The sequence below is a fragment of the Triticum aestivum genome, chromosome 5B (genome assembly GCF_018294505.1).
Source record: "Triticum aestivum cultivar Chinese Spring chromosome 5B, IWGSC CS RefSeq v2.1, whole genome shotgun sequence".
NCBI lineage: Eukaryota > Viridiplantae > Streptophyta > Magnoliopsida > Poales > Poaceae > Triticum > Triticum aestivum.
The window spans coordinates 700,936,928-700,953,095 of record NC_057807.1 but is presented as its reverse complement, the minus strand read 5'-3'; the positions used below and the strand labels follow the sequence as shown (position 1 = coordinate 700,953,095).

The 16,168-nt window shown below is 43.1% G+C and overlaps 1 protein-coding gene and 1 long non-coding RNA gene across 2 annotated transcripts; one reads left to right on the top strand and one right to left on the bottom strand.

Annotated features, from left to right (window-relative positions):
• The first annotated feature begins 2,218 nt into the window (after positions 1 to 2,218).
• On the top strand, positions 2,219 to 9,386 carry LOC123114353 (uncharacterized). Its single transcript, XR_006456517.1, has 5 exons — positions 2,219 to 2,506; positions 2,624 to 2,693; positions 8,179 to 8,241; positions 8,367 to 8,836; positions 8,961 to 9,386. It is a non-coding gene; the product is annotated as an uncharacterized lncRNA (long non-coding RNA).
• Positions 2,867 to 6,770, bottom strand: LOC123114352 (receptor kinase-like protein Xa21). Its single transcript, XM_044535794.1, has 2 exons — positions 3,825 to 6,770; positions 2,867 to 3,686 (listed from the first exon to the last, which is right to left on the bottom strand). Exons 1-2 carry the CDS (start codon positions 6,760 to 6,762, stop codon positions 3,304 to 3,306), a joined length of 3,321 nt encoding a protein of 1,106 aa, XP_044391729.1. The 5' UTR covers positions 6,763 to 6,770; the 3' UTR covers positions 2,867 to 3,303.
• Positions 9,387 to 16,168: the final 6,782 nt, after the last annotated feature.

The following is a 16,168-nucleotide window of genomic DNA, read 5'->3' as shown; positions in this document are numbered from 1 at the left end:
AAGATAAGTGGACTGTCATTGGGAATTCTGGCAAGATATCTGCAATCCAAATTTATAACCTTCTTTTGGATCCACATGATGAGCATCCTTTCTTCAGTCTTATTTGGAAAAGCTCTAGTAGGCTTAAGGACAAAATATTTTTTTTGGTTAGTGGCCCATTGCAGAATCAACACTAGAGCTTTCCTTCTCAGAAAAGGGATGCATCTGGATGACATTCACTGTCCTAACTGTAATCGACAAGCAGAAGAAACCAGTATGCATTTGCTATGGGACTGTAACTTCGCGCAAGATTGTTGGAATTCCTTGTTGCCACTTAGGAGAAGAGGTACATCAGTATATGAGGATACCATTCTGGCTTCGACCCTCTTACCAAAGCAATTTGCAATTGAGATCATCATTTTGGGCTGCTGGAATATCTGGATTTAGAGAAACAATAAGATCTTCCGAGCAATTCCACAGTCCATTCAATCCTGGAGATTTTACCTTAAACAAGATCTTAAACATCTGAAGCACAAGATAAAGAGCAAGTTTGAAGCTAGGCTGGATCAGTGGACAGTACATCACCTGTAATCATGAGTGTTTTACCTAGAGCAGGCATTGGCTAGAGACTTTCATGTTTCTTTTCCTCCCTTGGGGAGATTGTAATATATTTGTACTATACTTTCTTTTAATATATTTACCGTAGAACAATTGTTCTACGGTGTTGGGTCAAAAAAAAAAAAGATCGCCCTCGGAGATTTAGAACAAGTCAGGCTAATGAATATATTCCTATATATGCCCCTGATGCTAGACAAATCAGATTTGTGACAGAAAATTTCACACTGTAATATCATGCGTGTAACGGGAGGACAATTTCTAATCATAGTTGAGAATGCAGTCATCAGATTTAACAACAGGGTGCCACCATCTTAACTCGAGGAACAAAACAATGCGCAGGTGTCCAACATAATGTTTACTCTTGTAGTACCATATAACACTTCAGAGTAAATCAGGCAAGACAGCGTCATCTTGGAGATCCTTATGCTGTAGACTGACAACTTGTTTTCTCCCACGCTTTGTCACACAATGGGTTGGTATTTCTCTCAATGAAATATCAGCAGACCAACTTGAAGGCATCCTCTGCTTATGAAAACATGAGAGGTGCTTCGAGGCGGCAGGGTGAACAAATGCATACCAATAGACATGGGCTAGAACATGTACGGCTTCATTTACTACTATATACTATAAGACCTACCGATAAACATAGTTCACTAAGAGAGCACATTGTTTTCTCCGATGTTTCCTGCAGTTCCTCCACCCTTGTGTGCTTCTGCACAACATACAACAGCGCAGGCTTTAACACTCATCAGTTCGTTCGAGCAGTACTGACACCAACGTTTGAATATGGAAGGAGCATCAGCACTAATCTCGAGTATAAAGAAAGCAACGCTAACCTTTCTTGATATCTACCGATAAATTTGGTAAACGAAGCATCGAACACTTTCTTTAACACAGAGTCTGTACGTTCTAAATTATAGTATGCCTAGGTTTTGAAGAAAAAATTCCTTTTTTATTTTGCAAAGTATAACTGTGCTTCTCGGAAAAAAATTATGCACCCATGGGAGGAAGAACGGTTGTATTTTTCATGGAAGTACAGTTGTGCTTCTGCTCAAAAAAGGGAAAGCACAACTTGTGCTTAAAAAAAGGTGAAAACTGCAACTGTGCTTCCGGGCTCTGGATTTTTCCTTTCCTTATTTATTAAATTTTTATTCAGTTTTTGTTTCTTCTATTTGTTTTTATCGGTTTTCATTTTTTCCTGGATTTTTTTATTTAAAAAATTTCATCGAAACCTATTAACATGGGATATAGTTTAAAAGATCTTGGTGCAGCAAATCCAACGGTGACGGTATTTGGATGCATAGATAAAATATTTTGAATAAAAAAATCTAAAAATAAACGGAAAACTCACATGTTGCGACAAGAGACGGACATGTAGTGCGCCACTTATCAGTACCTGAGAAGATGAGAAGTGACCTTTGCAAAGGGTACCGCTTAACTAGTGATTTCGGGATCTTGCTGAATTTTATTTTTGAGAGGCTTAAATAGGTTTTTTCTTAGCATAATTTTTTTTTGAGACATTCTTAGCATAAATTGTACTACACGTTTCATATTCCACCTGGGGCCCAGCTCAGCAGTAGCCCACCAAGGTCCGAAGGCCGAAGCCAGACGCCCCGAGCGTGCGTCCCCCACCGACCGCCGCACAGCAGCCCGGCCAGGCCGCCGCGGCGCCGCCCTCCCCCTCCCCCGCACTCCTTGCCCGCCGCGTCTGCTGCTGGCCAGCTCGGCCTCCGCGCGACCGCGCCGTCCAGGGTACCTCTCCCCTCTAGGCGGTGCGAGCAGGCGTGAGTGCCCTCCTCCTCCGACCTGCGGCCCCTGCCTCGCCGTTCCGCGGAGGGACGCCGGGTCAAGCTCCCTGCTCGCACTGTTCAGTTGCTCCGGTGCTCCTGTTCTTCTCCGAATGGATCGGGTAACCTCCAATTTTAGCTCTGGGTCCTGAAAAATCTACGTTTTGAATTCAACTTAAATTTACAGAGTGCCTAACTCTGGCTGCACTCTACTCCTAATTTGTCCCTTGAATTTCAAGATTTTAAGGCGTAGCTATGGCACACTGGCATCGCCAAACACCCCTTTAAGCCGCCGCAAGCAACATCAAGGTATCTCGCTGAATTGGGCTTAAAATTGATGCATACACAGACACAGAGTGCCCGACTCTTTTTCAGTGCTAAGATCTGAACATATTTATGGGCTGCAGCTATGACACACTGCCACATACTACCCCTTTAAGCCACAAGCAACATTGGTGAATCTTGCCTCCAGTCTGATCAAATCTTGTGCTTGAAACGGCAGCATGTTTCGGTTTGCCAAATGTACAAAATTCAGAACATGCCAGGCTAATAAATATAATCCTATGCCAGACAAAACAGATTTCTCTTCACACTGTAATATCACGAGGGTAATCAGTGGACAACTGGCAATGAAAATTATGAATGCAATCATCAGATTTAACAACAGAAAATGCCACCATTTTAACTTTAGGAACAATGAGCTGCAGTGCAGGTGTCTGAACATAGTTACTCTTGTATAGTCAAACACATTCAGAATAAACCAGACAACTCATCCTTATGATGCAGACTGAGAACATGTTTTCTCAGTCGGTATAACAAAAATTCGAAGAAGCCCAACATAAGGGCCTCTCAGGAAGATATCTTCCAGTCACATGAGCAAACTTACTTGTAACATACACGTGAACAAAACACAAGTGTCCTATTCCTTGATGCGCAGTGCTGAATATTCTCGTTTGATTGCAGAGACTTCTGCGTAGACATCCGGCATTGTCGGTCGATCTTTTGGTGTCTCCGTGGAACATGAGAGACCAAGCTGAACAAGCTGCATAATGCAGCTCAGCATCCCCACCATAGCATGGTTTCCATGGTCCACGCCTTCATCTTCGAAACTCGGGGTGATGATATTAGGATCAAGTATATCACGGATCTTTTCGGGGAATGCATTTCCCACGAATTTCTGAAGGCTCAGGCCATTCTTGAACAACACATCTGTTGGGCGTTTCCCCGTGAGCATTTCTAGGATGATAATTCCATAGCTATAGACATCGCCTGCCGTTGAGATCTTGTTCCCGATGCCATACTCTGCATTGTTTAACATTCAGGTATCTTAGAACATTGATTATTGAAAAACATAAAAGGTTCCTTTTGAAGAAAGGAAAAGTAAAACTTGAATGATACTAGGGAGTGAGGAAAGCTAATAATAATATAGTAAAGGTTTACCTGGTGCAATGTATCCAATTGATCCTCTCGGCCCTGCTAAGCTCGTAGAAGTAATAGTACTTGAAGAGTCATGACTTTGGAGGAACTTAGCTAACCCAAAGTCACTGAGATGGGCACCCATGGCATCATCTAGTAGCACATTGCTAGGCTTCAAATCACAATGGACTATAGGGGGCACACAGCTATTATGTAAATAATCCAATGCAGCAGCTATGTCCCCTGCTATTGTTACTCTGGAGCCCAAACTCAACGGTCTTCTTGTTTCTGAATAAATCCAGCTCTCTAGGGTGCCATTAGCCATGTATTCAATAATAAGAGCCTTGAAATCATTCCCTTTGTTGTCCCATGTTGAGCATGCAGAAATCACCCTTACAAGATTATGATGACGAGTGTTTCTGAATGCCTCGCACTCGGCAACAAAGCTTTTTGGTGCTCCAAGTTGGTCAAGCTTGAAAACTTTGACAGCAATCATTCCATTTGTTTCAGATTCAAGTACACCCTTGTATACTGATCCGTAAGCCCCTGAGCCAACCAAATTGTCTGGAGAGAAACCATTTGTCGCTTTGGCTAGATCAGCATATGAGAAGCTCTTCATCTCAGTGTATGATGGTTGATCTGACTGTTTAGATCTCTTGCTCCTCCTCTTCAAGAGAATAAATACTACACATAACAAACAGACCAAAGCAAGAGCCGCCACACTGATCCCAGTTATCTTTAGAGTGCGCCAAGTGTGCCAGTTTCTTGATGATGCAAAGCAAAGCGGCAGTTGTAGCATTGGGGAACTAGAACATAACATACTGTTCCCTTGGACAGACACCTCACTAGAATTTTGAAATATCCCCCCTTGTGGCATTTGACCCTCGAGGTCGTTGAAGGACAAGTTGAGAAGCTTCAGAGAATTGAATGACTGGAAAAAGTTTGGGATTTCACCGCTCAAGTTGTTTCGTGAGAGATCAATCTCGGCAATACCTCTCAAATTGGAGAGAGACTGAGGAATTCTGCCATCAAGTAGGTTGCCCTCTAAGTGAAGGGACTCCAGGCGAATACAAGCACCTAGAGCAGTTGGAATGAGCCCGGAAAGACGGTTGTTGGAAAAATTTAGTGGCCCTATATTAATCAAGCCACCAATCTCAGGTGGAATCTGTCCAGAAAGCTGGTTGTGGGACAAATCCAAACCTGCTGATAAGGAGTCAAGAAAGAAGAGTTCTCTTGGTATGCTCTCGCTCAAGGAGTTACATGAAAGGTTGAGAGTGATCAACCTTCGGCAATCACCTAGTGTCCTAGGAATGGGTCCACTGAAATTATTTTCTTGCAAGAAGAGGTTGTTCATTTGACGGAGTTTCCCTATCGAACTTGGAATCTGTCCGGAAAGTCTGTTCCGTGACAAGTCCACGTATGTCAAGCTTGCAAGGTTTCCGATTGTGCTGGGGAGATCGCCAGCAAACTGATTCTGCTCCATTCTAAGAAATGAGAGGTTTGTGAGGTTCCCTAGCTCTGGTGGGATGCTGCCAGACATCTTATTTGCGTGCAGAACCAAAGCCCCTAGGCTAGTTGCAAGACTACCAACTGAACTCGGCAGATTTCCTTGCATCATGTTGGTTCCCAAAGACAAGACCTGCAGCTGCGTGCAATTCGCCAACGAGGAGAGGAATGACCAGTCTCCAGCTTCTAGCTGATTACTTGCCAGAATTAGCTCTTCTAGGTTAGAAAGAGACCCAAAAGAAGAGATAATGCCATAGAATGCATTAGCCCCTAGGTTAATGGACAGGAAATTGGTTGCGTTGGCTAGCGATGCAGGGATTTTTCCTCCAACCTTATTTTGTTGCAATATGAATGTTTGGATGCTTGGAAGTGTATATCCGATGTCAAATGGAAGTTCCCCAACAAAATTGTTAACAGCTAAACTAAGGTAGGTGAGTGAAGACATGTTGAATATGGAGAACGGGATAGTCCCTGACAGAATGTTGTAAGAAACATCTAGTTCTTGCAAGTTTGGGATTTTTGCTATACTCACTGGGATACTGCCTTTGAAACTGTTGGCCGCAAGCAGAAGGATCCGAAGGGAAGAAAAATTACCCAGAGTCGACGGTATGGTGCCTGCGAGAGTATTCACCGACAATATAAGAGCTTGCAAGGGTGAATTGAAATTTGGAACGACCGCAGGTATTGACCCAGAAAAATTGTTCCATCCAAGGGCTAATCTTTGAAGCGATGTGCTGTTGAAAAGAGCAGGAGGTATCTCTCCATCGAGGTTGTTTCTTACCAAGTTCAACACCTGAAGAGATGAACTGTGAGCAAGGGCCGACGGAATGGGTCCTGTGAGGGAATTGTTTGCGAGGATGACAGAAACAAGGGAGTTAGAGCTGCTGCTTCCAAGCCAAAGCGGGATGCTGCCCGTCAGGCTGTTGCGAGCAAGGCGTAAAAACGAGAGATTGCGGAGCTTTCCGATGCTTTCAGGGATATCTCCGCTGAACTTGTTGTTACCAAGATCAATCACCTGGAGGGATGTGGAGGACAGAGTGTTGGGGATGGAACCAGTAAGGCTGTTGGAGCTGAGGTTAAGGTAGGTCAACCTTCTCAGCTGCCCGAGTTGCGCTGGTATGTGGCTGCTCAGCAGATTTCCCGGGAAGTGGATTCTTGAGAGGAGGGTGAGGTTGGCAATGCAAGGTGGCATCTGGCCATCGAGGCCGGAGTTCTCGAGGTTCAGCGCAATGACACGAGATGCGTTGCAAGCAACGCCGGGCCAGCTGCAGAAATGGAGGGAGTTGTTCTGCACCCATGAGCCAAGGAGGGAGTTGGGGCTGCCGGAGAGGTGGAGCTTCAAGCAAAGGAGGGTTTCGAAGTCGGTGGCGTTGGATGAAGAAGAAGCAGCGACAGCGAAGCTGAGAAGAGAGGTTACAACAACAATGGCTAGGAGCCTTCTTGGTCTGTCACACATGTTGTGCTTCTTCAGTAAGCTGTGTGTTTTTTGTACTACTGATATGCTGCACTTATACAAAAAAGGAGAACGGGTGAGCTGCAAGCGCCTTCCTTGCACATACTCTGGCAAAGTAATAATTTAATAATTATCGACAAGTGGCCTGGGTGCTCTGCTTGCCATTTCTGTTATGTGAGCCCCTAAATTCTTCTTCCACATCTGCACCTAACGTACTTTCTTGCTATTTCTGCCACGTGAGGAATTCAACTCTTCTCAGTCCTAGTTTCAGACTACCTTTCCCACCAGCTATCTTGGTCCTCAATCACCACTTGATTGAAAGATTTTCTTTTGGACTAAGTTGATTTTGCTACCTCTCTCAGATGCATGAAGACCAAAAAGAATGTGTGTACACTTGGCCACTTGGCCACTTGGCTGTTATAGGAACCCAACTCGATCGTCCCCCCTTGGATATACTCCCTGTGATCTAGAATATAAATATCGTTTGAGATATCTAATTGATAAGATCTTCGAGGTGGCACTTTGACTAGCAATCTAAATTTAAAATAAATTGTTTCAAATAAAAAAAAGATTACATGTTAATATGTTATTCAAGTCTTTTTTGTGAAATCCAAGAATACTAACCTTAGCTCTGCAATCTACATGGTATTCCTCTTCTTTTATTTAGTGATGGTCAAAGCTAAGTTTGACCAACGGTAATTGTAAAATAATGACTTGTATATTCTCCGAAATTACCAACAAATTAGAAAACTGACTGGACAAAGTACTCTCTACACTACATGATACTCATGCAAGGAGTCGTCAGTCAATGTACACCAGCTCTTGACTGCAATTTCTTCCCTTTCCATGGTGGCTACTTTTTTTTTCAACCGGGCTCACACCGCTTTCCATGGTGGGAACTGAAGCTGATGTAAGCATATTAATCCCCAATCATAACTTGATTCAACATGTACAGCCAATTCACGCACGTGGCCACTTGGACAAGTTTTATACCTGAACTGAACTTGACAGGCGTGCGTTCATATGCAGATGTCTTTTTTCTTTTCTTTTCTTGGCGATGATATGCCGATGCCTTGTCTTGACTTATTTGATACTCCTTGGATGTATGGCTCATGAAATAAATAATTGGCACCTTATTTGTGCTCACGTATTTGTCTTAACCTCCGGTATACTTGAGAACACTACCCTGATTTTCCTAGTACTACAATTGCCAGACAGTTTGATTTATTGATTTATTTATTTGCTTATTTGTGCTACATGAAACTGAAATTTTTCATGGACACGCATATTCTCCGTAGAACTCTGAATTCCATTTTTGGAATTTTGGAAAGAAGGTCTGACAACGTGCAGGTTTCCGTTGTTTTGTTTGTGTTCCTTGCACTGATTAGACGGTGTTTGTGTGTTGTGTTGCTGCACCAGATGTGCTACTCGAACAGGGTCTCAGTACACGGAGCACCATCAGGTAGCCGCCGCCCACAGCAGGTAGCAGCTTCCACCCTTTGAATCAGCACGAGTTGTTTTATGCATTCGTGCATAGCTGAGGCTTGACTTCATTATTGCCATCCTCAATCATCGTTTGAATCCAAGATTGTGTTCCGCATGTGCAGAGGTGTGGGCCCGCACACAAAAATGACTTGATGTTCCACCATAGAGGGCACTTTGCAATCAAAGAATTCGAAAAAGACTCCAGCAAGGGGTCATCAGTCAATGTATAGCAACGTGCGTTCTTACTCGCATAGGATAGGAGTATCATATCCTTTAATTTGATCAACTTGCACCACACCATTTTTCTTCATCTTCCGCATCTGGACCTAACCTACTTTCACACATGGAAACTATATGTACGTGCGCTCTATATATAAGTGCTCGAGTCGAGCACCCATTTTGCACAAACTGTGAGCCAGGTCGCCAATCCAAGTAGAATAGAAACACAGGAAGGAGCAAGGAGACGAACAATCGAGGATGGTGAAGAACAACTCCTCTGCGACCTCGGTTCGGCTGATGCTGATCCTCCTCGTTCTGCTGGTTTTCGTTGGTGGCATCCTTGCAAACGATGGGCCGTCCAAATGCAGCAACCGTAAGCACGCTACCACAGTTGATGTTTCCTTCCATGCATGCATATGAACCCTCCCAGTAAATTCAATCATCTACTCCTTTCTTTCTTCCTAATTAACTTGGTTTTTCTTAATCATTTGTGGCAGCTGCGGCTCAGCAAAACTGCCCGTCGATCCCTAATGGCGGCTCATAAGCATGAGATGGATCATTTCTGCGCAGCAGGATTCGGTAGGATCTTGTGTTGGCAGGCGTTGGAAGCTTCCTAGCTATTACTAGCGGGTAGTGCGCGGCGGCACGCCGCGCCACGTGGATCGATAAGCAATTTAGTTTATTTGTAATATTTGGTAAGTCATTTGAAGACTTGATTCGTGACAAAGTAGATTATACAAGGAATGGTTACATTTAGTTGGTACCTACATGCATAAGTTATCTACAACACATAGTGATAGTGAGTAATGGACGCAGAGTTGTGAAGCTCTTGTTCTTTTCTTAGACTTGAGATGTTGATCCTCCGGTTGAGTCTGTCTCTTTGATGTAGTGCTAGAGAAATGAGCCTAGTTCTTCTTCTCTCATTCTTGGTGGTTTGTTTCCTGTGTAAACAATGTTAAAGTTGTTGCTGGATGCACGTTATTTAGCTCTCGACGGATTGGCAAAATATTTTAAAATTAAAGACAATTTTGTTAAGGGTTGTTGTTTGCCTTCACAACAAGGCTTGCTTTTTACTGTTTCTGTATTTCTAATTCTTCTTCCTTGGTCTTACTCCATTCTTGCGCCTGAGCAGCTCTTGTACAAGATGTGAGAGACGATTGTGCCCTGGTTGTTTATTAATTGTTTATTAGTGCATTTTGTACATAATACGAACGTGGATACAAAGAATCTGGGAAGATTAGCTCTACCGATCGAGTTATTCATCTTTATAACGTGATATTTAGAGCTAAGGTGGAATTGCCTATTGGGTTGTGTTGACAGAGGGCAGAAGTTAGAGCTTGCTGGTTTCTCTCGGTGATATATAGTCAGAGGGCAGAGACAGCTACTTTGTCTTGACAGAGGGCAGAGGCTAGCTCTTCCCTACTGATTTTCAGGGTATTATAATTTTTCATATTTATACTTGTTGACTACGGGTCTCCGGGAGTACTATAATTTTGCACATACAATATACATGTGGATTTGATTCGACATGACATCGGAAGAGATCACACCGTGTATGCTATTCATGCGCAGTCTGGTCGAGTGATATCCTTCATAGTACTTGTAAAGTAAGAATGGGAATAATGTTGTCCCTTTGAATTTGAAAGCATGAAGAGACATAGAAATAATAGTGTGTTTATTCTATTCATGCAATCTTCTCAATTTAACTTTCACTGTATTTGTAGGAAAAATTACGAAATAGCAGATCTAAATAGCAAGAACAATTGTCATCTGGACTTGAAGGCATGAACACATAAGTAGAAAAAAATGCAGAAAATGAAGGCGTACATATATCAATTTCTACGACTGAATATTAATTTACATCTCAAATATTAGTTGGGCAACATTTCACATCTGTTAGAAAATCAGAGAAGATCAGCGAAAATTGTACAACATGCATTCATTAATTTTCTAGTGCTGCCCAAAAACAATTGATTAGGTGGGCCTAATCCGACAAACACGGCGTGACACAATTGCAGACTACTGCCCATTGTCAATATCACCATCTCCCTCCTATTTTCCGCCCTTTCTCCTGTTATTAATTGGTTCCATCGGCTAATCCATGCAGCTGGCCGTGCATGTGTGTTATCCTCAGCCTGCTTTCGACACAACACATGTAAATTAATACCCGGCAAATACAACACTATCTGTCGGCACTGCACTATCTTTCTTATACCAGGCAAATACAACACTAATTTTATCAAGTACAGAAGGACCAGAGTATTTTCGTTCCAGAGGAACACTGCAAAATATGCTCTGTTGAAGCATCTACCAGTTGCATGGCTTCATCAAAATTTGAACTTGCATGGTTCAACAAAATCAAACAGTGAACTCTCATGAATATTATTTCAGAGGGCGATGATGCTCTATCATTGGGATAGGACCTCACATCTTAATGAAAGGAAGCAGTTAATAATCAAGTCTAAAATCTGAGTGAGACTTAAGCAGTCAAGCCCATTGCAGCACCATGTCTGATAGAAAAACACTAACAACGTCTAATAACTAACAAAGAGTGACTTGACCCATATATATGTCTCCAAATGCAGGTCACATATTACTACACAAGAAAACATATGAGGTTGCTGCTGCTTCTTCACATAAACGATCATAAATAAGATGAGAAGGCAGACACAGCAAGCAGGAAGGCAAGACCTTCCAGCACAACTGTGATTCCTTCAACAGTGACGGTAGTAGCAGTGTCCCTGGGGACGTACCTGCAGTCACCCATATTGTACTCCTTCTGTGGACAAGAGAACATACTTGTGTGAAGTTTGGGACTGCCAACGTCAAAAATGAAGAATGGAACTTGAGATCTTTGCCTGTTCCAAGTAACAGCATGTGGTTCCTTTTCTTTGATAAGAAATCAGATGATACAAGGAAATAAAATAAAAAGTAGCACTTCTGTTGTATGTTTTGTAGCATATCTATATGAAATGCATGAGATCAACGAAGATGCAAGATGACAAGACTCACCTGCTCATTGTGGCCAAGGCTATTCCGTGTTCCATCCCTTAACATTGAATGCACTTGAACAATCCTTAGGAATCCATGTCTCATCATGCATTCCAAAGAACCTGGATAGAGCAACTGATTGTGAACCAAACTGATTTATAAGAAAGATGTTACAAAAGATCAATCTACTGTCTATTGAATACTGATTTCTTTCTTTGTGATCCTTGCAACAACAAAAATCTTGACTCTACTCGTCATCATAGTATAGCTTGGTCAGAGGCTACTTCCCCAACCATCATTAGAAACTAAACCATCTGGGTATGATGAAATCAAGGGTCCTTCTAACATGGCATTGTGTGATGTTTTGTACCAGAGAACAAAATAAAATTTGCTGTGGCGAAATCAGTAGCACAGAAGCAATAAGGAAAAACAAAAATACAAGTAATATGTACAGTAATAAAGTATGTGATGCAAAATGCAGTAAACAATTACAGTCCCATGTAGTTATACCAGATGAAAGAAGGATATAAAAAAATAGATCACCAAATGAAGCTCACACAGCTATTTGCCACCAATTTATCAGACAACATTGTACATGAATCTGCAATACTTACATACAGTAGATCAGTAGTGCTACTTTTTCTAGATGAATAGTGCAACATTTAATTACTTGATATATGAAACATAATTATATAACTGATGCTACTAACTACATCGAGAGGTCCAGACAGTTACTATGTTCTCACTTCCGCGGATACTTCAGTTCGAGTGGATGTCGACATGAAACTGCATTGCCATGTCCGCCAACATATTCTTTCATAAAGTATCAATCAAAACTGAAAATTAGTGTATTGCAATTGCCACTTCCGATGTTCAGGTTCAATTCATCATACAATTATGGAATATTAACACTGAAATAAAATATGACTGTGCAACACTTCCTTTCCTCTCGGATGTAAATATGAAGACCGAAATCCGGAATTTCCGAGTTAACTTGCACGTGCATTCTCACAGAACCCGAACGACCACTTCTCCTCTCCTCGCCATAAACCTTCACACAACACATCAGAAAATAAGAATTAGAACATCTGAATAAAAAGTGCCAAGCAAATAGGCAGAAGTACAGAAAAATTTACCATGGCGGAGCTCGTCATCTGGTGGCCACGTCATCTCCGACATGCTAGAGTTGGCGACGACGCCATGGACGACACCATCTGCTATTTTCCTCGTGCGGGAAGGGCACGGAGACGTTGACAACAGTGACCGCCCCGCCGGACCATGAAGGGCATGGTCTTCAGGGAGAAGAACCGGGACGTTCAGAGGAGGCGAGGCCGGGGTCTCCCGTTGGTGCACGAGTCACGGGAATGGAATGATGACCGGCCGGAGATGAGCGTAGGCCGGAAAGAACGCAAAATCGGGGAGGAAGAAGGCCAAATCAGAATGGATACACCACCTCCCGCCCGAGATCACGCAGAACATGAGAAAGGGTAGAGGGCCTCGCACGTAGAATCCACCTCACCTCTAATCTAGCCAGTCCTCGATGTCTCTTGCTCGACGGCTGGCCTCCCCACGCGAATCTTGTGCCGTTGGTGGCGTGGCTAATGTGCATTGGAGGTGGCGGTGGCACGCCGCCGTTGCTTCGTACCCTCGGCTGTACGTCTGCCACCAGCTCCACGCGGAGAGAAGATCGGGGTTGGAAGCAGCGTGGGTAGGGTAGATCGGGGTTGGAAGCAACGTGGTGAGGCACGCGAGGCAGTGGCCGTCAGGAAGGAGAAGACCCTTTTATAGGCGTATACGGCGGCCGACCGGTGGCACCACACTCATCTCGAGTCTTCGCCAGAGGACACCGAATAAAATATCTAAAAAGCCACCCCTCAAGGCAACGTGACACAAAAAAACTGCCCAGAACGCTACATGCCCATCGATGGCATAGGACAGTCAACAATGCATTGTAGATGTACAAGACCAGCCCACACACATCTAGAACAGGCATGTGAAATCAAGCCTACCGTGCTCACAGTCAACCCAACTTAAAAAACAAGGAAGAACCTTCCCGATGCACACGCGTCGATAGGCAGAAGCACATAACGTGGCAATGGCAGCGCTAAGAAAAACGTGCGTAAACAACTTGAGCAAGAAAGAAATGAGTCGATCACTTCTAGGAAACCATCATGCACACGTGTCGCTCAAACAACCACGGTAAAAAAAATCCAGAAAAACCAGAAAAAAGGAACCCTTACGGGCCTAGTCTTCTTAGTATATGTGAACCAAACAATATACTATGTTCTTGAAGTGTTGGTGTGTGATGTTTGTCCGTATTGATATGTTTGTACTGTGATCTGGTTTGTATAGAAACAATAATACGGCCTGCACCATATACACTAAAAAAAGACTGATCAGAGCCCTCTACGAGCATGATACAAGTTGGCGCATGTATGTTAAAAAGTACTCAATGTGGGTCATGCACTAAGAATGTCTAATTGCCAGCAAATTTCTTGATAATTTGGGATTATTAGATATTTTTGTTGGTGACTTCTGGGACTGGTTTCACTTGATCCAGATATTTTTTTTATAAGTATCTGTGATGTGCATCTGAGTTTATTTTAAGTGTTCAGCTTCACTAACTTGTTCTTCACTATATGTCTATCACATGAAAATCTAAATCTAGACGGTTTGCTATATTCAATGTTGAGAAATATCTATAGCTTAATCGATGCTATAGCTGTCGGATTATGTGCGGAAGTTTGTGTGTATTTTTGTTTTTTACTTTTTGACTGTTTTTCCATATTGTTTTCCATAGGAGACATTATTTCTCAATCGAGTGAGCTCTAGGCGCTCCCATATCAATATCCATTTCACTATATAGTGTTGCCTCTGTCTCAAATTAGTTGCCTTAAATTTGTCTAGATACATATAGACCAATCTGAGTCAACTAATTCGAGATGGAAGGAGTATGCCAATATCGTGGCATATGTACTGTTGGATCATTAATCGAATGGAACATGTCAAATGGATTTCTTTCAGGAGAATGTGGACATACATGCACCGTTTGATTTCGCAGGTGGCAACTTTGATAGTATGGATACTCATAAAGTCAATTATTTAAAATTGAAATGGACTACATGGTAGATTTTTCAAGGGCCCCACATATTTCACACGAAATTCATTTATAAGATATACTGATTTAGTCGAAACTTTATACACTTTGTTAGAATAAATCGAGACACGACACTGAGATTTGTTAACGAGGTTCACTGATATGGCTACATCCTGGGGCTTGACTACGGGCGCTCCCCCCATAATTCGCTACAATACCGCACCATGACCGCCCGGGCGCCGACACATGCCGCCGGCTCCCCCTGCGTGCCTGTGCTATTATGGTGGTATATGTTACATTGTGTGCCTACCCCTCATTATATAAGAGGTTTAGAATACAAGTGTTTTATTAGGACACAACTTCATATCATATCTACGCACCATACGATCAGAGTCTAACTATAACTTACCTTGTACACTCTAACACACTTCAACTATGTACGTGCAAATGCCGGCATGCTAATAGAAATTAGTTCTTCTAAGATTTTTTTTAGATCATATACATATGTGCTTTTAAAAGAACAGGGCATCTCCAACGCCAACCTCCAAAACGGACATGGTATCCGTCCACGGACACGTACGGTCGCATCCGACAGTGATACGGGAGCCGGCCATCCAATCATGTCCGCATACATTTCAAATAGCGCATGGTTTTCATCTAAACGGGAGCACATTAATTACATTTTTGATATATTTAGTTAAACAATACCGACCAGACCTAAATCTAGTCTAAATCGAAGGCGACACACGTCCTGCGAGTCCTTGTTGTTCCCGTTCATGCCCATGTCGGGTGGTCATATGCATTTTTGGCGGTCGGCTGAGCCCCGAGGAGTGATGGTGCGGTCGCCGACAAGGAAGATTGGGCCATGATACACAGACGGGCTCACGGGACTCAAGGACTCGCCGTCCCTCATGTCTGACTCCTCCATGTTGGAGTCCGTGACCTGTCCATCACCAGTTGACATTGATGAGGTCGTCTCCTACTGGGTTGGCCCATAATGATCTAAACCTAGCAAAAGACCATGGGGGCCCATGCCCACATACTCCAGGTATCGGAATACCAACTAGCATGATGTGGGTTTACTCACTCAGGCTAGACACCCGAACGAGGATTCACTCGGATGATCGGAGAATGATTCCACTTGGATGATCTTCAGTCGGACGGAAGTAGCCCAACGACCATTAGGATGTTACCGTAGTCATAAAAGATTAGCGTTACATCTATAAATCAAGACGCCCATTACTATCAATAGTAGGCACGTGTTATTACCTATGTTAACTCACTTGTAATGTATCATGTGAGGAGGGCAGCGAACTTTATATAAGCATCCCCGCAGCATCTAGTTACGGGTTTGAAACCTTTGTACCCAAACACTTATACGCAAGAACATGACTAGGGTTTTTAACTCCACCACGAGGGGCCTGAACCTGTACCTGTATACTTCTTTGTGTCACTTTCTCCCCCCCCCCCCCCCTGCGCGTCTCGCGTGATCAGGCCTGTTCCTCCCCCACCTCCCTCTATTACTGTCAGAATTCACACCACGACAGTTGGTGCCCATCTTGGGGCTGCACATACCGCGGGCGATGGTGCTGATAGTTCATTCATCTTATCGACTTC

What these genes read in the sequence shown, in the direction of transcription:
- LOC123114352 (XM_044535794.1), bottom strand. Translation starts at nt 6,762, where the DNA reads ATGTGTGACAGACCAAGAAGGCTCCTAGCCATTGTTGTTGTAACCTCT. An exon ending in AATTGGATACATTGCACCAG is followed by an intron (nt 3,687 to 3,824) that starts GTAAACCTTTAC and finishes TAAACAATGCAG; the next exon opens with AGTATGGCATCGGGAACAAG.